This window comes from Bombyx mandarina, chromosome 21 (assembly GCF_030267445.1).
Source record: "Bombyx mandarina strain Sakado chromosome 21, ASM3026744v2".
NCBI lineage: Eukaryota > Metazoa > Arthropoda > Insecta > Lepidoptera > Bombycidae > Bombyx > Bombyx mandarina.
Genome location: NC_143227.1, coordinates 11,361,466 through 11,383,916, shown reverse-complemented (window position 1 = coordinate 11,383,916; position 22,451 = coordinate 11,361,466). Strand labels below are relative to the sequence as shown.

At 37.8% G+C, this 22,451-nt stretch overlaps 1 protein-coding gene across 1 annotated transcript in view; it reads left to right on the top strand.

The window, feature by feature from the left end:
• Positions 1-22,194, top strand: part of svp (COUP transcription factor 2) — a 131,417-nt gene extending 109,223 nt beyond the window's left edge. The window contains exon 4 of the mRNA XM_089736443.1: positions 19,943-22,194. Coding sequence (XP_089592569.1) covers positions 19,943-20,217 — 275 coding nt within the window. The 3' untranslated portion in view covers positions 20,218-22,194. The remainder of the gene's footprint in view (positions 1-19,942) is intronic.
• The last annotated feature ends 257 nt before the right edge of the window (positions 22,195-22,451 follow it).

Below are 22,451 nucleotides of genomic sequence, written 5' to 3'. Positions count from 1 at the left end.
TGTAGCCGGGCGTTTTTTCGCCCGTCAGTATTTTAGGGTTGCTACCGCTATTAGAAGGTGGAAGGTCGCCCATGCTATGGACCGACCAGATCAAGTCGGCAGTTGGTGACTGTTTGCATGAGTGTGCCAGGCTCACAACAAACCGGGAGGAGTGGCGATTGCTCGTGAGGCGCATAGCATCTGCCCACAGCAATGATACTGGATGACCACCACGACCGCTCTGACAAGAGTGATACGACATACGAATACCACTGTTAGAAGTCCTATGCGTTGGAATGATCAAGTGAAGTGACCTTACGTAAACCCTACTTAACGAATGCGTGCGTCCAGCCTAAGTCCGCAAATTATGGAGAACAGGTATCAAGGCTATGAGTAAACAAAGATTCCACATGACCACGACTGCTAAGTCAAGAGTAACCGACGATGATGATGACCACAATTAGCTGTTCAGTACTTCAGACTTTCTTTTGGCAGCAATACCCTAACTGAGTAACTTTAGGCTGCGACGCAATCTCGTGTTCAGATCTGATAAGACCGCTCTTAAATATTAAAATTAAATCTTCAAACTCATGTTTGAGGGCGGGCGGCGTACATGTCGTGATACCTAAGGACACCGGTAACCACTTGTTGGTAATCACCAAATGGTTCTAATCCGGCCCATCTAATCCGATAAAAAAAAATTCCAAATTTTCTGGTATAGAAAAATTAGATTAATCGTGCATTATTTCTAGCGCAGTTGGTTTTTATTACACCAAATAATTTAAACTGTACTTTGACAACCCTGTCTCATACACTAGTTGGTAATAAAGGCTTGTCCTCCCATTGCATGTCCAGCCGACAATGGTCATACAGACATATCGCACACCCTGGATAGGTTTATATGAATTCAATTAGGTATTACGTTGAAATATTACATATTCGTATTTCTATAGTTTTTTTTATTCGTAGCGATATAACAGAATCTCAGACCTTTACTGTGACGGAAATAATGTGAGCTTGTTAAATAGAAATTTACGTTTGAGTCTCGTTTATTCTTTATTTCCTAATCATTCAGATTAATCAATGCAAAACCATGCAGTATTAGAAATGTCGGAAATATCCCAGCGCGAAATTAAACCAGAAAAGCTATTTTAATATTATCAACTATGAATTGTCAATCGAAATACCTATTCAATACACGGTGTACTTGTAGCACTTGTGTGATCGAAGTATTACGGAATTTTTTATTAAACAAATAAGTACTGATATTTTCAGAAAATACCTATAGCAGAGTGGTAATGCATCTTCTAATGATAGTATAACTAAACTCACCACCGCCAACCAAAATATTTGAGTACGAAAGAAATTGTTAATTTGGATAGATGACATCATCGGGCTTTTGCTATAGAATGGTCACTCTCTTACCACAATACACTTGATATTCGACCTCATTTATATCTATAGCTGCAGTCTTCACTAACCATTCCACACGAAGCCTGTCTCCATGAAAAAAATCGGTTGTCTGTAAAGTCGGTTTACTGACGATAGTTGAACGTGACAACGTCATAAGAAAATACGCCTCAGAGCGAGGTAACGCCGCATGAGTCATGTTTTTTCGTGCGTGCAGCCGGCTCCATCGAATTATAAGACGTTGTCACGTCAAAAGTACGTAAGAGTAAGTAAGAGTTTTTTTTAAAACGGAAAGTTCACGTAAAGTACGAAGACAATGGGGCTGGATTCGCGCAAGCGTCAGTCGAGAGGCATCCACAATGTCAAGAGCGCACGGATCTCGTTGAACGCCGATAAAACCCTCTCGGTACGTGATTATATCGCGAAATGTCAAAGTGCAAAGATCGGCCCTTTGTTCGCGAGTGTCACTCGCTGCGTTCATTCACAAGAATCGGTAAGCTTGACAGACAATTATAACTAAGTTGGTATAAAATATGGGGCATCGCTATGAATTAGAAAAAATGAGCAAAATATTTTGTATTAAGAGGTCTTCAATCGTAATTCTGGTGATACTGGTGGAAGGACCTCTTGTGAGTCCGCACGGGTAGGTACCACCACTATTTCTGAAGCAGTAATGCGTTTCGGTTTGAAGGGTGGGGTAGCCGTTGTAACTATACTGACACCTAAGAACTTATATCTCAAGGTGGGTGGCGCATTTACGTTGTAGATGTCTATGGGCTCCAGTAACCATTTAACACCAGGTGGGCTGTGAGCTCGTCCGCCCATCTATGCAATAAATAAAAAATAAAAAGATTAACTGGTGGTAGGGCGTCTTGTGAGTCCGCACGGGTAGGTACCACCTTTGAAGGATGGGGCCACCGTGGTACTGTATGGCCTCCAGTACACCCGGTGAACTATGAACTCGTCCAACCATCTAAGCAATGCCGTTGCAGAGATAAAAGCATAATAATTGTATTAGGATAGATAAAGTAATCATTAATGGAACTAAATTTATCCGATACTGGCTACCAGAATAAGCATGACAATCACCAAGGTTCGATTAGTTAATTTCGATTTTGTAATTCAAACGAAACAAAGTTAAAGTGGACACAATGGTTTTAAAGTTTCGTTTAAAAAAAATAAAGGTTGTCAAAGTGCAAAGATCGTCTTTTGTTCGAGTGTCAGTCAACCCTCCTCGCGATGTGTTCATCCATCATAAAGTCGCTGGCGGCATGTGTAATGCGGTGTTTTTGTCTAAATATATGAGGGTTTTTTTCCACTCTCGATAGGGTTGTGACGCACGTTGTTTTGATAAACGTAAGTTTCAGGAAATTTATGATTTTTTGGTATAAATTTTCATGCAACGCAATTTTTGTTCGCCGGAAAATCCTAAACTTTTTTTGAAAACTAGCGACCCGCCCTCGCTTCGCTTCGGAAACATTAAATTTTATTATTGACAGGCGAGTCCCGCCATGTTGCGCGCGGTACGACAATGAATGCGGGTGACGCCCCGGAGCGAAGCTAGTCTAAAAAAATTAACCTAAGTTACTCCTTATAACATCAGCTACCTGTCAGTGAAAGTCCCGTCAAAATCGGTCCAGCCATTCCAGAGATTAGCTGGAACAAACAGACAGACAGACAAAAATTGTAAAAAATATTATGTTGGTGTATGTACTGTATATATATTCATATGCACGTAGTAAAAAGCGCTTATTTCAATATTACAAACAGACACTCCAATTTCATTTATATGTATAGATAATCAACCTTTATACAATACTAATGTGACTTCGACCTCGTGTGTCAAGGTGGTCTATGAGCTCCGACAACAACGTGGAGTGCAATATATGGAAATATTTTTAGCTTACCAAATGTGTAATTTTTCCGCTTATGTTATGTATTGACTTCCGATATCAATGACAATTTCATTGCACCCTGTATAATTTTTTTAGCGCGCTCGTAATACAAAATTCACCAATCCAATATGTATATAAATTCAAAATACACTATACGCACACACATTAAAAAAAAACAATTAATTGCACTTGCCAATAGCTTAAAAGACCAAATTACCAAGCTTTGTCAATGTTTAAAAAAAAACACTCGCTGCATAATACGTGTAAATACGCGATAGATTTAGGTTCTAATCTAGCCATTAAAAAGGGTCAAATGGAACCTAGCGTGTGATTTACTTCCCCATAAGTCTTGGCTAATCCTTCCGCGTGCCAGCGCTATCGCCGTCTCGCTCTATGCACCGAACAAGTTTACGGCCGCCATAAAGACCATCTGATGTATATTCGCATGTTTGCTTACTTGCTACCTTGCTGTGAATAGTAAAATTGTACTGACTGCTATCACTTGAATTTTTTTTTTATTGCTTAGATGGGTGGACGAGCCCACAGCCCACCTGGCGTTAAGTGGTTACTGGAGCCCATAGATATCTACAACGTAAATGCAGCACCCACCTTGAGATGTTAGTTCTAAGGTCTCAGTATAGTTACAAAGGCTGCCCTACCCTTCAAACCGAAACGCATTACTGCTTCACGGCAGAAATAGGCAGGGTGGTGGTACATATCCGCGCGGACTCACAAAAATTAAATTTTGAAACCCAGAAAAAGGGTTGCAAATTTTTATGACCAAACCAAAAATCGCTCAACATTAAAAGTATAGTTCCAAATCGAATTACTCCAGTATTTGCCACTGGGTTATGGGTAGCAAAAAACACACATTCTAAACAAACTTCCCTTAACGATGGTAGGGCTTTTCGTGAACCGGGTAAGGTACAACGGTCAGTCCTATTTTTGTCGCGAGGCAGTCATGCCTTCCGGCTAAACGAGGGAGGGGGGCTTAGCTGTTATCATACAATAGAGACATCACATCTCAAAGTGGAGGGCAGTATTCACGTCCACGCTCCGAAAACAATACTAGTTAGCCGTGAGTTCATTCACCCCTCTATGCAATTTAAAAACAAAACTACCCACATCCTGTACCTACACATCTTTAGAGATGCTAACGTCGAAGTCAGATTATACTAACCGTCCACTGAAACAACGAGGCGATGAAATCTAATTAATAACACCTACCCTCACTCTTTGGTTTATATTCTTAATTAACAGATTAATCTAAAATAAAGCTACTGAACTTGTATCGGCGGGTAGGTCTCACCGCCCCAACTTTTGTGCCGCACAGCATTCCCGTTTTACGAGCGGTACAGCTTTTAAACAATTTCTTCTCTAAGTTCAAGTTAATATTTCAAGGCGCCGAGTGTTCGCATTGTTCTGTCAATTGGTATGAAAAACCATGGCAAACTGCGCCTAATTTGTTCCTTTCCACTTCTCCATGAGAATATCAATAATCGTGTGACAAATTTTAGCTTACAACAGTGTTTTATCCCTTTCATACGTGTTTCCAGATAATTTTAAAATATGAGGCGCCTAACTATTAGTCTATCGCATTACAAATAAGGCTAAATATATTTAATCATTGTTTATCGTATATTTAATGAAAATTCTTAGCCAATAAACCATGGTCAACGCCGCTTCACACTTTACGCACTTTCGATAACACAACAGTAACTGTGAGATTTTATAAGCCATTTGTATTCGTCGCGTATCTTATTTAGATAAAAGTTCAAATATTCTGAATTTCCGTGTTATAATGCCATCGATTAAGACAAAATAAAACGTTTTTATTGTGAGTTTTTATACGGTTTTAAATAAGTCGATGATGTTTCTTTTAATTGGTCCACAATATTTATAACTTCCTTTCGTAACGGTGGTTGCCGAGAAAAAAAGAAAGAGAAAATTAATGAATACGTACATTGATTCTCAATTAAAACATAAATTTGAAAAACAAAGTCTTTAAAATTCAAATATGCCGGATTTTTTTTCGTCACTAATTATTTCGTTCTCGATTTGATAGAAAAAAAAAACTTAGCCAGTTTCTGAAATAAACTTATAGTGTTAGTAATTCTTATCTTACTGAATATAGTATTACTTACGGACTGATTATTAAAATCTATTAAAAAGAGAATGTATTCCATAAGCTATACACCAGCGGTAAAAAAAAGACAATTTTCTGTCAGTAAAATCTAGACCATACTCAACTAGAGTTGTTTTATTCAAAGTTCGCGCCCATTCACATGGAGTTATTCCGGTATCACTCGACTTTATACCCATGACACCTGATGGGTTCTATTATAGCACTGTCCTGAACTCCGCGGACCTCGCTATCAGTGACACCTTGACACCGAGACTCTCCGAGACCGGTGTATTGTGTCTAGTGACATTATGACCCACTTACAAACAGAGTGCGTACGTTATTGTTCTTTTGTGTGGCTTCAAATTAAATGTTCGTTTAGAAATACGGAAAACTATTTTTAGAAACAATTCATCAGTTCGTAGTAATCTTCTATATATATAAAAATGAATTGCTGTTCGTTAGTCTCGCTAAAACTCGAGAGCTGCTGGACTGATTTGGCTAATTTTGGTCTTGAATTATTTGTGGAAGACCAGAGAAGGTTTAAAAGGTAGATAAATATGAAAATATTCGGAATTAAATAAAAATAACAATTTCGTTTTTCCTTTGATGTGCCCCCCCCCCCCCCCGTCAGACGGATTCCTTTTGTTTGTTTTAAGTTTATTTTATACAAAAGTTTAGGTATTTTATGTATAGATAGAGGCACTACGGAGTCTGCCGGGTCAGCTAGTTTAACATAAAACTTATTCAGATTAGATAGTAGTAAATTAGATGTACAACCAACTGGAGATAAGTATCTTTAATGTAGCTTATTGATATCGTAACGTAAGCGCCTCCATCCGAATTCTAACACCACGTGGGAGAATAAAAATTATCTCGTCCTTAAAATCAAAACGCATTATACTTGTAATAATCACATATAAAAATTCAAGCAATAAAATCCATTAACACATCGTTAACAAAACTAAATAGTGTAATACAATCCGGTAGCCCGTACATACATAATGTCTAATTAATTTTATTTAACGTTAAGTGCGATTGTAACCGAATGCGACGTCAATCGGACGTGTCGTAAAGCTATGTCGAATGGAACCGGTAGCGCCACCCGTTGCGTTGTTTATGTCGTGCGATGCCGAGATAGCGGAGATGCGGCATTACGAATGGTTTCGTTAGAAAGAAATCTCTGAAAATATGTGTTTTTTTTTAATTTATTGCTTAGATGGGTGGACGACCTCACAGCTCAGGTGTTAAGTGTTTATCGGAGCCCATAGACATCTACAAGATATAAGTTCTACGGTCTCAGTATAGTTACAACGGCTGCCCCACCCTCCAAAAAGAAGCGCATTACAGCTCCATGGCAGAAATAGGCAGAGTAGTGGTATCTACCCGTGCAGACTTACAAGAGGTCCTACCACCAGTAATTACGCAAATTATAATTTTGTGAGTTTGATTTTTATTACACGATGTTTTTTTTTTATTGCTTCACATTGGAAGTCAATCTTGAACATTTGTTGAGTACGTAGGTACTTCATTAGAAAAATTGGTACCCGCCTGAGATTCGAACACCGATGCATCGCTCAACACGAATGCACAGGACGTCTTTATCCTTTAGGCACGACAACTTCTATGTCTACCGCGAAGCATTTATGTGTTTGACGTTTGTTTATAGAAAGCTTAAAAAGTGAGACAACCTTCATTTTCATTTGTAAATATAATAATTTGATTCAAAAACAAAATTAAATTAATTTTGTGTTAACACGGAGCAAGCATATGTAAGGTTTATTTTTATTATTTAACAAACACCCGAGTCAGCACGTGGCAACAGTAACAAAAATCCTGCAGGATACTATTGAAAAAAAAAAGGCATTGTTACAACAACAAAACCTATTTACAAATACTCTCGCGCCCGCCCACTCAAAAGGTGTTTATTTAAAAAAACCTACACACACACAATAGTCTTGTCACATTTTTGTTACTTTTCGCGCCATTTAATGCTATTTCGTGCCATTATGAATCAGCTTTATTGCGCCAGCAACATTGCGTGCTGCAACCTTAAATCCTGTTCGAATTTTGAATTCTATGGAATACGATTTTAAAATTTATATTTCGAAAACCAAGAGCCACGCTATGCTATGTGACCGTTTTTTTTTTTTGTAATTCGGACACGTGTTTGTGGATGCCGATGTCCAATTTGTGTCTATTGATGCCATACTATATTTATAAAAAAATACAATGAAGCTTTTACGTAATAGCATTATGTTTAATACAATTCTTTTCAATAATAAATGTATAATATAAATCGTTACCTAAATGGCGATAATTTTTCAAGAACAAGATAGGTAGAATTCTTACATCGTTTTTGGGTCGATGAAAATTACATAAATTGCTTTGATGGATTTTTTTTGTAGTTATACAGACTAATTCACAACTAATCATAGCCCAGAAACATTACGCGAATGTCGCCACTTACGCTTACATGAGTTCAAGTCCTGGCTGAGCCCATGCTCGCCCATCCATCCTGGTGAAACTCAAAACTCCTCGGGGCCTCCAGTAATAATAACTTCAAAAAGTCAATTTTTTTAAATATAGTCACATCTTTATTTATTAACTATAAATAATTTATTCTTTAATTATAAATCAGTCAATTTATAACTACAAAATTCTACTTGAAAAACTGTCAGTACCATCTCAAATATCGCGAGCACATCGACGAAACATTAACAAACACATTGCGAACAATTTTAACAACAAAATCAAGTAAGTACACATCTCGAAACGCGATAGAGCAAGGGCGTTCGAGATAGGAATCTGGTGACAAACACGGGGTCCTATTGTGGCCGCTAAATTTGTAACGTCACCGATAACTACGCTTAGATTTTATTGTAACGAACGCAAGTAGATTATAATCTAGATTTGTAGAGTGTCTCAATAATACTCTTTATTATGTTCGAACATAGCGATTTAAAAAAAAAACGTGCTATTTCGTGTCAACTTTCTATAATTGAACTCATTTCGTCGTCGCGGTTACGGATTCCATAGCGATTGATATTAAATTAAATGAGTTAATAATACCTTTTTACGATTTACCTAGTGTCAAACGGCTAATCCGTGTATCCACCCTACCACAGCAATAACGTTAAACATAGAGACGGAAAGTGATAGTGGTTTTCCAACCAAAATAGGCAGTTTGAGACTCTTCCTTTTGCATGCACTTAGACGATAAAAAATATGATTGACAAGTTCTAAAATTAAAAATATTTTTGTAAACATAAAAAAAATATATAAAAAATTATCTAATACCTTCATATTGAATGCGTTTAAGCGTCGCTTATAATAAGATTCGGGTCTGCAAAGAGCCATTATGTGTATTCGTTCTTTGTACGGTTTAAGTCGGATCATTCTATCGAGATACGTTTGCCGACATCAATGAAATGTAAACATCTGGCGTACGCCTACATTCTACGTCATATTTGTTGGCTTTAAAAGCTAGGTTATTTTGGAAAACACCTTTTTAAAACAGATATAATATATAAATGTGTATAGCTACATTTTATTTTAGAATATTTTATGGCACAAACTTCCACCCAGTCAAATAACATAAAATATGAACTCAAGTCGCCTATGGGCAGTAGTCGAAAACGAAGATTTGTGATAGTCAAAAGGCCATTTTTCTGCATAGATGTGTGGACGAACTCACAGCTCACCTGGCGCTAAGTGGTTACCGGTGACCATAGATATCTACAACGTAAATGCCGCCACCCTCCTTGAGATTCTAAGGTCTCAGTAAAGTTACAACGGCTGCCCCACCCTTCAAACCGAAACGCATTACTGCTTCACGGCAGAAATAGGAAGGGTGGTGGTACCTACCCGTGTGGACTCAAAAGAAGTCCTACCACCAGTAAACAATCACAGTACTATCCTACTATAGTAGTACAGTAAACTCTACTCTTGACAGAAGACTAAAAGAAAACGGCGTTAAATTTAGATTAAGCGCAAATTTAACACATTCGTCCACTAGCTACTTTCTATTACGAATTCGCGAACTAAAAACTTTCCAAAAGGAAACGAATCTATTTCGCCAATATGTTTTCCATTTTTATTAAGCTGTTACATATTGTCTATCTGTTACAAATCTTTCGTCTTACGAAACAGTCGCTTTATACTTTAAATTCATATTTATCGTCGCATTAACGCAACGAAAACACCCACCGAAACATTTAACACGTGCTACAAATTCCTACAAAAAAAAAACCTAAAGCATCTTAAATGACCGATGAGAATTGATTCACAAAAAAGCCATAGATCAATAAACACCCGCATACGGTGTTTATTAAGCGACAATTATTTTATTTTCGTATAATAATAAAAGCGAGGACCGAATGCGGGCAAACGATTCAACAATTTTATTTATCACCCTTTACTTTGGATTGATTAAATGGGATAGGATTGGTCATGGTTCTGTCTTCGACATTGCTCGCTTTGTGAGTCCAAAATTAAAAAACATTCGATTGAGCTCTAATAGAAATTACTTAGTTACATTCGGTATGATTTCATGATTGCCTTTTAACAGATTCCCGAAATGAAATAGTCCTATTTAGGTTAAACTTTGGATTGATTAAATGGGATAGGATTGGTCATGGTTCTGTCTTCGAAATTGCTCGCTATGTGAGTCCAAAATTAAAAACATTCGATTGAGCTCTAATAGAAATTACTTAGTTACATTCGGTATGATTTCATGATTGCCTCTTAACAGATTCCCGAAATGAAATAGTCCTATTTAGGCTAAACTTGACTTCACGTATCAAGTCGGGCAGATCATCGACCCTTTTACCAGAAACAAAACTGGTGAAATATTTAAAGTATCTGCACGCTAATATGCTTTTTTTCTACGTTTTTCGCTAGTCGCATACCTCGATTCATCTATGTATCGGAAGTTTCCAAACTAATATTCGCTAATTTCCAGATCTCCGACTAACTTCAAAATTTTTACAAACTTATCAAAGACCAATAATAATACAATAACCGTACTCGTTTGTCCTAATGTGATCAGGATCACCAGAATAATAATAAAATAGTTCGGCTTGTTTGTTAGTCAATCATGATTCTTTAGTTAGTTCAATTTTTTTTTAATTGGTTTACATTTAGCTTTGATATGAAACTGACGATATAGACGTTGGTTCAGTGGCGCCGTCCACGGGCCGCGACCGTTCATTACACTGATGGAACATTGATTCAGGAGGTCAAATCTGTTGACACCGATACTATTCAACTTCCAGCGAACGCGTGCTGACTATAATGTTGGGTGAAGTGTTTTTGATTGGGCGTTTACGAGGTACGCTGTGTTCATTTCAAAACGTATATATTCCAATGTATGTGGAATCTCATCGTTATGTCTTAAGGCAGACCGCAATGGGCTACGTCATGCTATGTGCTCGTCGTAAACCATTAATAGTAATTTTTAAATTTGAAATACGTACTCCACAAATGTTCACGATTGATTTCCACGGTGAAGGAATAACATCGTGTAATAAAAATGAAACCCGCAAAATTTTAATTTGCGTAATTACTGGTGGTAGGACCTCTTGTGAGTCCGCGCGGGTGGGTACCACCACCCTGCCTATTTTTTGCCGTGCAGTAATGCGTTTCGGTTCGGAGGGTGGGGCAGCCGTTGTACCTATACTCGAGACCTTAGAACTTATATCTCAAGGTGGGCGGCGCATTTACGTTGTAGATGTCTATGGGCTCCAGTAACCACTTAACACCAGGTGGGCTGTGAGCTCGTCCACTCATCTAAGCAATAAAAAAAAATACAATTCAACTGACGATTAAAACTTCGCTCCGGTCGAATTTGATTTGTTTTTAAGTGCGCGTTCATCGTGTATCGTTCACGAGACCTCATCGTTGCGGTCCGCTCAATTGTACGCGCCCGGTCCATTGTTTACCGTCGGGGTCGTATCAATTAAAATATATTACATTGTTACTGTTTACAGGGTTGACTCGTACCTATATCGGTTCAAGCTTCGATTTTGTAGCTCCAAATATTTAATACTAACGACCCGCTCTCGCTTCGGTGAGGGAACTGTAATTTACTATTGATTATGAAAATAAAATGGCAGATTTTTTTTTGTAGTTACTTATCACCTATCGTTATATTTTGGGTGATTCACACTATATCCTTATAAATTATAAAGCCTATGTCTGATTCTGATGTGTAGGCTATATTATTGTATGGTTTCATCAAAATAGCGGTAGGCAGCGGCTTGGCTCTGCCCCTGGCATTGCTGAATTCGATGGGCGACGGTAACCACTCACCATCAGGTGGGCCGTATACTCGTCTGCCTACAAGGGCAATAAAAATAATAAAAAATAAAATCATTCAGTAGTTTTTGCGTGAAAGTGTAACATATATTCTTCTATACATTCATACAAACTTTCGCGTTTATAATATTGTATAGTAGGATTGAATAAATTCTGCGATACAACTTGTCCTAAGCACATCCCTGAGAAAATGTATAAATCATGCTTTATTCAATTCAATTAACATTAATTTTATTGAAGAATGTTCATATATACAAATCGTATACAGATCAACTTTTGAAGTGAATCTATAGAACACATAGGTTAGTAGATGATAAATTATTATTGTTATCGGTAGCAATGAATCGCGGAACCACAGAACGAGCAGACTAATCCTTTCCGGTGTCTTCCCTCGTAATAAAAACGCATAAAAATAATAGCCCGTGAACGGTCGCAGGCACTCTTAATGCGATTACACTCCTAGCGCATTTCGGTACATTACAAACAAACTGGGGATGTCAGATGCGAATTTATAATGGCGAATTACAAATACAAATATTTTATATACACATTTAACGAAACCTTTCAATTTTTAGATTTACTTTTTAAAGTAACTGATTTTTTTCTGTTTCTCAATGCTTATTTTCACTTTAGATCCGTTAATTGATATAAAATCATAGTGAAAACTGTTAATCTCTATATAGAATAGGGAAATAATGATAGGACAATATGATGGTATTAATAAAAACAATTTCGCTTGGGAACATTCAATTAATTAAACAATATGGGTAGAGGTAGAGGTCCCAATCGATGGTCGGACCAAATAGCGGAGGAACTGAAAATACCTGTCAGTGACGCACTCCATCAAGCTACAGAACGGGATCGATGGAGACAGCTAGTTGACGGAATCGGATGGAGTCACGATCCTCAGCAATGAGGGACCGATTGAAGTGAGAAACAATATGGAGCACTTTGAATAGTCACGACATAAACTTAGATCGAAATGTGAAAGTGCTTTTCAAACATGTACACGATTTGCCGATAAAACAATAGAAATAATTATCACGATCACGTCGCAACAAATGGCAACCCTGAAACTGCAATCATTATTATTTTTTCTTATATTAATGTACAAGAAATGGCGCGCAAACAAACCACTATGGCGATAGAAAGCAGACGCGTCAGATGCGCGAAATTAGCTTGGTAACTTATTCGTTATTACATTACGCTTAATTCTTATGAGACGCACTAATTTGGTTTCGTAATCACGAGTCGATGTTATATCAGTGGGAACATTTAAAAGCAGTAAAGATAATGTCGAAAATAATATCATTAATAGGACTTTTTTATTTATCGTAGCAAAAACAGCGAGAGCTCTGTAGAAAACCTAAAAAGAAAAAATATATGCATTCAAAATTACCTAAACTTATTAATTGTCGAATAATTAAAAATATATACAGTTTATATACTTATATGCATAAAGTTCACTGGACATTAACTGCCATTGTTTGTGGATGTGCGAATGAGATAATGAGATGCTCGTTCTCTTTCTTATATAACATTATAATTTTTGTTACGTCATATTACAACTAAGCGAGAAGCTGTCACAGATCTTTTCTCCCCATTGCGGATTAATTCTACTACTTTGAAGAGTATTATGGGTGTCAAATGATACAATATTGATTGAGGCCGCGACCTCATGCCTCGAACTGAGTAGGTACCCATTTAATACCAAGTCAGGTATGAACTCGTTGACTTGTCCACAACAAATGCCAGTACTTTAGATATGCAAACAGAGCGTATTTAGTAATTGAATGTACATTACGAAGCAGTTTTAATTGACACAATATCCGCAGTACTTAATTACTTTAGTGTTAAAGTCGGATTATAGCTTGATTTTATTTTCCGAGAACTTCTACATATTCTAAACTTTAAATTGACTGACTTAATTTTTATTGTCTTTCGGTCGCCATACAGGCCACCTGATGGTAAGTGGTTACCGTCGCTCATGGAAGTCAGCAATGCCAGGGGCACAGTCAAACCTCTGGACATTACCTACTAGAGTTTTTTCCTACCTATGCTGATAGCCTTGAGAGTGTATTTCAGCTTTACCCTAGCGTGTAGGTGAGCTTTCGGGGCTCAAACCGGAGGTGTTGCTAACACTGGCTCTAGCAAGGGCAGTGCTTAGCAGAATTTACCACCGGATCGGAAACGCGACCCACTGAGAAGATCCGGCAAGAAACTCAGTGGGCTGTGTCTATGGGTTAATTTACTCGTCGAGCCCTCCGTCGCAACTGACGGGTTCGAAGAGGGCGGTAACCGGTGCTTGAGGTACCTAAAAGCACCGTTAATGGATTGGGAGGATTCGCAATAACGTGTTTAGGGCGACGTCGACTGTTTACCATTCTGCCCACAGGATCGGGTATGGTTCATCCAAAGTTAATATACACAGAATATATTTTTTCTGGCGAGAAACTCAATGGGCTGACTACTAGAGTAAAACATTTTAATGCGCCATCATATCACGACCCTCCTGGTGTTAAGTGGTTACCGGAACCAGCAGACCACGTACATCACCACTTAACCTACCACGTAAACCACCACGAAAATTTCGGCAGACACAGACTGAACGACGGTACCTACCTGCGCAGTTTCTCAGTTACGTAAATTAAAATACCAGTCAACAAAACCAAAAATTCTAAAACCGCTCAAAACATGATTATTACTTAAAACGTGGTACGTGACATTTAAAACATTTGATTAAGGATTGTCTCGGTGGTGCAGTAGTTTGCGCTCCTAACTGTTGCGTTGAGGGTCGGGGGTTCGATTCCCACATCGGGTAAACAATTTGTGATGAACAGGTTTGTTTGTTCTTTGTCTTGTTGCTTATCTATACTAATATATAAATCTACAGTGGTTTTTACGGATGTTCCGTTATAATTACTAAACCATGCATCCGATTGACTTGAAACTTGGAATCCATGTTGAAAATACATGTACGTACTTAATAGGTTAATATTTATATGAGTGTTGGACCCCTTAATAATAATGACAATAAATAATAATGTTAATTTTAAATGCCCAGCGAAGAGGGCGAGTACAGTTAGTTATAGTATATACGTATATATTTATAGATATATTATGTATAAGTATGTTTGTCAGTCCCATAACACAGGGAATCCTAGATTGGGACCGTGCGTGATTCGTTCGAAAAAAAAAAGAATCTACAATCTCTACCTTTTTTCATAATATCTAACAAAAAATTGACCTAGATCTACGATTGCGTCATTAATATTCGTTTAGTTACGACGTTCTAACGCACGGCTGTTTTCAAATGCTCTTAATTTCACGGTTGAGTTACATCTTAATTGGTCTTAAGTTGTAATTGTTTAATTAAAACAATGTGTTGCCGGTTTTATGGTGTTTCAAAGTGGGAGTCGCGTAGAGATGCAATAGCTTGTAATAAAACCATCGAAGACAATGGAAAACCATGTTTGATAACCATGAAACCAACAAGCTGATAAAAACGTTTTCAAAGCTTGTTAATATGTTTAGTTTGCTATTGATTTACAACTAAAATATCTAAATATATTTCAATGTTCCGAATAAAAAATATGCATTACTTTTTTGAAACCGTAAAAAAATCTGAACTTGAATGGCTTTATTGGAAATTTAACGCAAATGGATCAATATTGTTTTAGCGCTAATATTGAAAGCAGCTTCTAATTCAGCGCTAGATTAAACAGGAGGTAATAGGTTGAGAGTAGTGTATTTTCTATCGCCTTTCATTCGTCGTTGTTGACTTGAAAGCTAAATACCTGTTATATACGCGAATATTATTATTATATTAAACACTGCCTCGCCTGAGAAGACGGCAGGACCCACTCCGGCGAGGTGGGCAACAATCGGCCGGAGCGTGAAGGACTATTGGGCGAGAAACCGACGAACTATACGGGCATTGTCCAGCAAGACTGCTTTTTGCATTTGGGCCACCACCGACTTTTTGTTGAGGCCAAGCCTCTCGAGATGTTTTGAGAGGCTTTTAGGGACCAAACCATTCGCCGATACAACTACTGGGATTATTTCTGTAGATACCACTCTCCACATATCGGTCACCTCGTGCGCCAGGTCCAGATATTTGGTCTTTTTATTTGCCTCGGCGCGCACAAGGTTCTTGTCGTAGGGAATGGTGATATCCACCAGAAATACCCGAGACTCCGTCCGGTCCATCAGCACGATATCAGGCTTATTCGCAAGAATAGTCCTGTCCGTGATGATGGGCCGGTCCCAGTAGAGCTTGGCGCGGTCGTTTTCGAGTACGGCGTCCGGCTGGTACTTATAATATATTATTATTATTATTATTATATTTGGACGAGCTCACGGCGCACCTGGTTTTAAGTAGTAACCGGAGCCCATAGATATCTACGACGTAAACAAGACATGAGTTGTAAGGCCTCAGTTTTTAACAGTACAACGGCTGCCCCACCCTTCAAACCGAAACGCATTACTGCTTCACGGCAGAAATAGGCAGAGTGGTGGTACCTACCCGTACGGACTCACATAACGTCCTACCACCAGTAATTACACAAATTGTAATTTTCGCGGGTTTGATTTTTATTACACGATTAACACGTATCCATTTACCATCACAATAACCCAATACACACGGACTCGTTCGTACAGTTTCAACCTGTAAAATCCCACATTATTTTATTACAAAACTCTAGATTCGAACGTTAACTGGTTTCAATGTGGCTCTGTTTATTGCACATAATCAAAGTACGGTACATAGTACAGCCATTCCATCGTCCGTTCACATTCATATCAATTTTAATTCATAAGTAAGCTGGTTGTTGGGCCGGTGACGCAATCCAGGCCGGCTCGAGTAATTGTGATCACTTGTACTAATTGTACGGGAGTCCACTAAATGGCGACAGCTGCTTGATCAAACGTATAATTGATGCGTGCTACGATGTTTTCGAATTGGACCCAGACCGTTTTGTAGATGTTGCGTTTTTTGACAACAACAAAAAAAAAACACGTGTGGCACTCGGGGACTGCCGCGGTAAAACCATTGCATAGCAATTTTTATCAACTTATGCAACTATAATTAGACAATAATAATTTAATATTAAAACAATAATAAAATAAACCATGCTATATTTACATAAACATTAACAAAAGCAAAACATTAACTGTCCCCTTCTCACTCATAAGCTAGACCGCACGAGAGAGAGATGGACAGACTTTTCATGATGCGCATGCAGTACGACGTCACGCCGCGAGCTTATTCACAAACACTACACAAGCGCAACGTGTGAATGTTTTGAACGCGAGCTACGTGGTAGGCGGAGTGGGGGTGTTAGGTTTTATTTTAGTTACGGAATTTCTTGATTCGGTTGCCGCTCTCAAAGCCCGCGATAAAAGCTATGCAATCGCTTAAAAACTTACGTACATTTAGAATGTTTTACTCTCTAAGCATTCGACGTGATATAGCCCGCAATAAATTCGTTATTAAAAAAAAAATTTTTGAGACACGTACTCGTATATAGCCCGGGACGAACAGTTGCTTGTGTCCCTCTTTTGGTTTGATCGATTTGTAGATATGCTAGTACGTAAAATCACGAACCAGTCTGCTTAGTGCGAGTTTTTTAACGTTCTCTATAGCGTAAAAGTGAACTCATATTTGTATGGAATGGGATCGTTTTCCTACGTTTTCCGCTAGGGGCGCTGTTCCAACTGCATAAAAAATTTGCGTTAACTTTTACGCTATCGAGAACGTTAAACAACTCGCACTAAGCACAACACGGTAAACAATGTTGAAAACTGTTCAATTAAACTAATTTGTATGGGAAAGGATGTCTGTACGTACATGTTTTGTAAACCGAATGCTGAGACAGTTAATTTGTATTTCCGTTGCGGTCGTGTCGTTTATGTTACATGTCCTAACACTATCTTGGAGGGCCGAGATGGTAAATTTTTTTTTCAAATTTTTTTCCCCTTTTCTTTGCTTCGATCCTCTTTATCGACAACAATTGAGTTATTACAAGACAGCGCGGTTACACCAATACTCCTGTGATCTATTCTATTTTAAATTATTAATATAAAATAATTGATACTGTTTTTGCTACACCGATACTTCTGTGTTCTATTCTAGGTTACTTTTATTGGTGGTAGGACCTCTTGTGAGTCCGCGTGGGTAGGTACCACCACTCTGCCAATTTCTGCCGTTAGCAGTAATGCGTCTCGATTTGAAGGGCGAGGCAGCCGTTGTAACTATACTGAGACCTTAGAACTTATATCTCAAGGTGGGTGGCAGCATTTACGTTGTAGATGTGTATAGGCTCCAGTAACCACTTAGCAATAAATAAAAAACTTTATTAATACGCTATAATTAACACTGTTTCTTTTAAATATGTAAGCATGCAAAATATAGCTCAAAGATTTCCACCTTAACATATCACCGAATATAAGAAACCATTTCCATACGCGATGCCGGTTATAAATGAATAAATTTGAAAGAAATTACGAAGATGATTATAGTTTTTATTATAAAGTTCTGTAGTAAAGTATTTAGCCCACTGATTAAATAACTCAGAATCGTAGTACCAAACCCTATTACCTGGAAACATTTGTGTGATGTAAGTACATGAATATATTTGAGCGCATTTAAGTATGTAATAACCACATCTGGTTTTCGTAGTCCGCGGGAACTTAGTTTGAGATTAAAAGACCGAGTATGACTTAAAACAAAAATCAACTTTAAAAATACAAAAAAAAAAAATCTCAAACCAACAACACGAATTGATCAAGACAAGTCTTGATACTGATAGAATAATAAGCAATTAAATATCAAAAACGAAACCAACAGTTTTTTTTTTTATTGCTTTCGATAGGCAGACGAGCTTACGGCTCATCTGATGGGAAATGATAACCGTCGCCCATAGACATCCAAACTACATCAGTGACTCAGATGCGCTGCCTATCCTGGCCTGGATGGGCAGCCTTATGTATGTCACACCGGCTATCCTGTCCTTCAGACGGGAACACAGTATTACTGTTTTGCGGCAGAAATAGACAGGACGGTGGTACCAACCCGGGCGGGCTTCTACACAGAACCCTACCACCATCATACGTTGTTTGGTTTACGTAATATTTCAGAAACCAATAACAAAACTTTATGTTTATTGACCATAATTCCATAAACGTTAATCAAACAAAATAAAGCCATAACTCGAGGGCTATAAAAATGCTATTCAATCGAAAGCCTTCGCCAATAAAACGTGTTATTAGGACTAACACTTGACACTGAGGTGCTAATTAGCTCCTGCGGTAAAGTGCAGAACATTATTTCGACACAATGCTAGATAAAAAAACGTCAGCCGATTCATTTCTGATATAAACACTGAAAACGCTTGATTCAATTAGTTAACACATCCAAAAGAGGCTCACGAGACATTGTCAACCGCGGAAACAATCAAATTGCTTTTGAATTTTGTATACTTCGAACCTCCCTCCCGTATTTTATTTTCTATTTTTATTGAATAGATGGGTGGACGAGTTCACAGCCCACCTGGTTTTAAGTGGTTACTGGAGCCCATAGACATCCACAACGTAAATGCGCCACCCACCTCGAGATATAAGTTCTAAGGTCTCAAGTTTTTAGTTACAACGGCTGCCCCACCCTTCAAACCGAAACGCATTACTTCTTCACGGCAGAAATAGGCAGGGTGGTGTAACCACCCGCGCGGACTCACAAGAGGTCCTACCAGCAGTATATGGGCTTCGGTAATATAAATAAATCTAAGCGATACAAAAAAACGTGGAAGCTATAACAAGAGTTTCAAATAATATCTACAGATTGTTCAGTGTACTTATGTATGTAGATATATACACCTACAGACTCCAAAACAGCTGGATTTCGATGAAATTTTCAAGAAATCTTCACGTTGGCAAAGCGAAGTGCCAAATATCGGCCAGGAACGCGGATTTGACAAGCAATAAACATAATAAATAATAAACATTTACCTGTTAAATGTAGCAAACATTTTTTCTATAACATTAAACTGATTTTTAATGTCTTCGCTCCCATTATTACCTGTAGTTAAAAAGGGGATGTTTTTTTTTATTATTGCTCTTTATGAGCTTAATGATCCTTCACAATAGCCTTTAAAAATAGATTTTAATATAAACAAATGCCTGTATAAAATGGTTAAGATTTTCTTTTTCTTTTTCTCAGATGCGTGCGGCTTATCAGACGTGACGCACATAGAGAGCCTTCAAGAGAAATCTCAGTGCGCCCTCGAAGAATACTGCAGGACCCAGTACCCGAACCAGCCCACGAGGTTCGGGAAGCTTCTCCTCCGGCTACCCTCGTTACGGACCGTCAGCTCCCAAGTGATAGAACAGCTCTTTTTCGTGAGGCTAGTTGGGAAGACGCCCATAGAAACGCTAATCCGTGACATGCTGCTCTCCGGTAACACGTTCTCATGGCCTTACATGGCGACCATGTGACATACGATGTGGAGGCAGCTGGCGGCGGCCTGATCCACGCCCTACGGCTTTTCGCCGTACCTGCCGACCCAGAGGTTTGACCCGTTCCAGCGGTACCAGCGCGAGGCTCAGCCCGAGGACGCCGTCACGTCCTCGAGCGAGTTCCAAGAGGCCGCCGAAACGGACTACTTCGCCCGCGGCAGATCGAGCGAGAGAGCCGACCCCTGCCCCACATTCGATCCCCTGTCAGCGTTCTACGCGCCCAAAACGACCGAAGAATGCTTCGAAGTGGCCACCAGCACCATCGAGACGCAGAAACAAGTCCACAAGTCGTTGACCATCGACAATCTCCTCAACACGCGAAGTCAGGACTCGTGTTCAATCCAGGAGATGAAACAGTGACTTTCAAGTGAGGGGGCATTAGCGTTAATTAGTTAAAGTTATTTTGTTCCTCTGTAAAAAAAAAAACATATATTTAGGATAGATTTAATATTTAATGAAGTGTACATAAAATGTTCTATTAATGTAAATGTTTAGGTTTTTAAGAGACGGATGTTTTTTACGAAAGATAATTTTATAAAATTTTCTGTTTCTCTAGATGAACTAAACAAAAAAAAAGCAATCTCGAAAGTTTTAATGCCACGTAATGTGCGATCCTCGTGCAATGTGTTTATAATAGCTATAAGTTTCGTTCAATTAATGAACATTAATATTTTGGATGTACTGAAATAGATAATGTTTTAAATGCGGTACATTAACGAATGCATAAAGATTACTGCGACGATGCCTTCAATGCTTCGTGTCTTCTCATATAAACCATGTTTAAATAAACTACAATCAAAATACTATTTTAATGTATTAAAGAAAAAAAAACCTATATTTTACATATAACACGTGTTTTCTTAATTGAAAGCCAAACAAACAAAAAACGATAGCAATGTCTGTCACATAAACAAAATGATAAAATTTTAATTTAATTTTTATTTTTGGAATACAATCAACCAATCATTGTTCGGGATTTAAACTATTATCTAATTGTATGCGTGTGTTTTATCTTTTTTTTTATTTTCACTGGTGCTCTACCTTATAGTTTTTATTAAGATTCCATAAAGCATTTATTTTATACTTTCTATACCTTTCCTTATGTACTACTTACTATCTATGGATAAATAGCGGTGCACGCTTTTTTTTTTATTGTTGGAATTGATGCACTATGGCGCCTTTCAGTCAAAATTAGCCGCATTTCTTCGAAAATCAATAACATGTTTTTGTAATGGAATTTCTTGACAAAGATCCAATCGACTTTGTTGAAAAGACATTAAAAAAACGAATTGTAAGTGTAATTAATTTGTTGTAAATAATTGTGTGCAATAAGTCTCCTACACGTATTTCAGAAAGTAGGGAGTAAACTTTAAAAAAACAGTTAATATGTGTACTGCCAAATTAAAATAATTAAAAAAAAATTAAAATACAGACAAAATGTTTTTATTTAACTACTAACCATTTGTATTTATGAAATAAACAAAATGTAATATATCTTAAGTTTAACAGAATTTTTGACGGATTTAATGGCTTACGTATATAGAATTCCCGCCAATAACTTACTCATATTCAACTCTAGTATGAGAGAGACAAACAGAACCAATCTATTCATTGTTGTAGAGCGCCATCTTTGTCGTTTGATTCTCGATTCATTAACAAAACGTCACACGCGCACAAACAAAAGAGATGACGCTCTACAAAATCAGCCTTTGTCTCTTTCTAAATAGCTACATGAAATTTTTCGTAATATTGTTATTTTTTATCGATACGTTATACCTTGATAAGGTAAAACTTAATATATGAAATCCCTTCAAAGGTTGCATAATAAAGATCAATGTATTTATTCTCGGTAATAATTGATTGTACAGTTTAATGTAAAATACAATATATTAGGTGCGCGTAAGAGAACGGAATTGTGTATAAAGAATAAAAATAAATATTGACGAGCGAAATGTCTCTATGGATTTTAATTTGCGTTTGTTTCATTTAATTTGGTCTACTAAATAGTTTAGCATTCATGTCGTCGCAGCCTAAAGGCTAAGAAGGGAACGGAAAATATCGTATTACAAAAATCAAAAAGTCGTCGTGGCCTAAAGGATAAGACGTCCGGTGCATTCGTATGTAGCGATGCACCGGTGTTCGAATCCCGCAGGCGGGTACCAATTTTTCCAATGAAATACGTACTTGACAAATGTTCATGTCATGAATAAAAT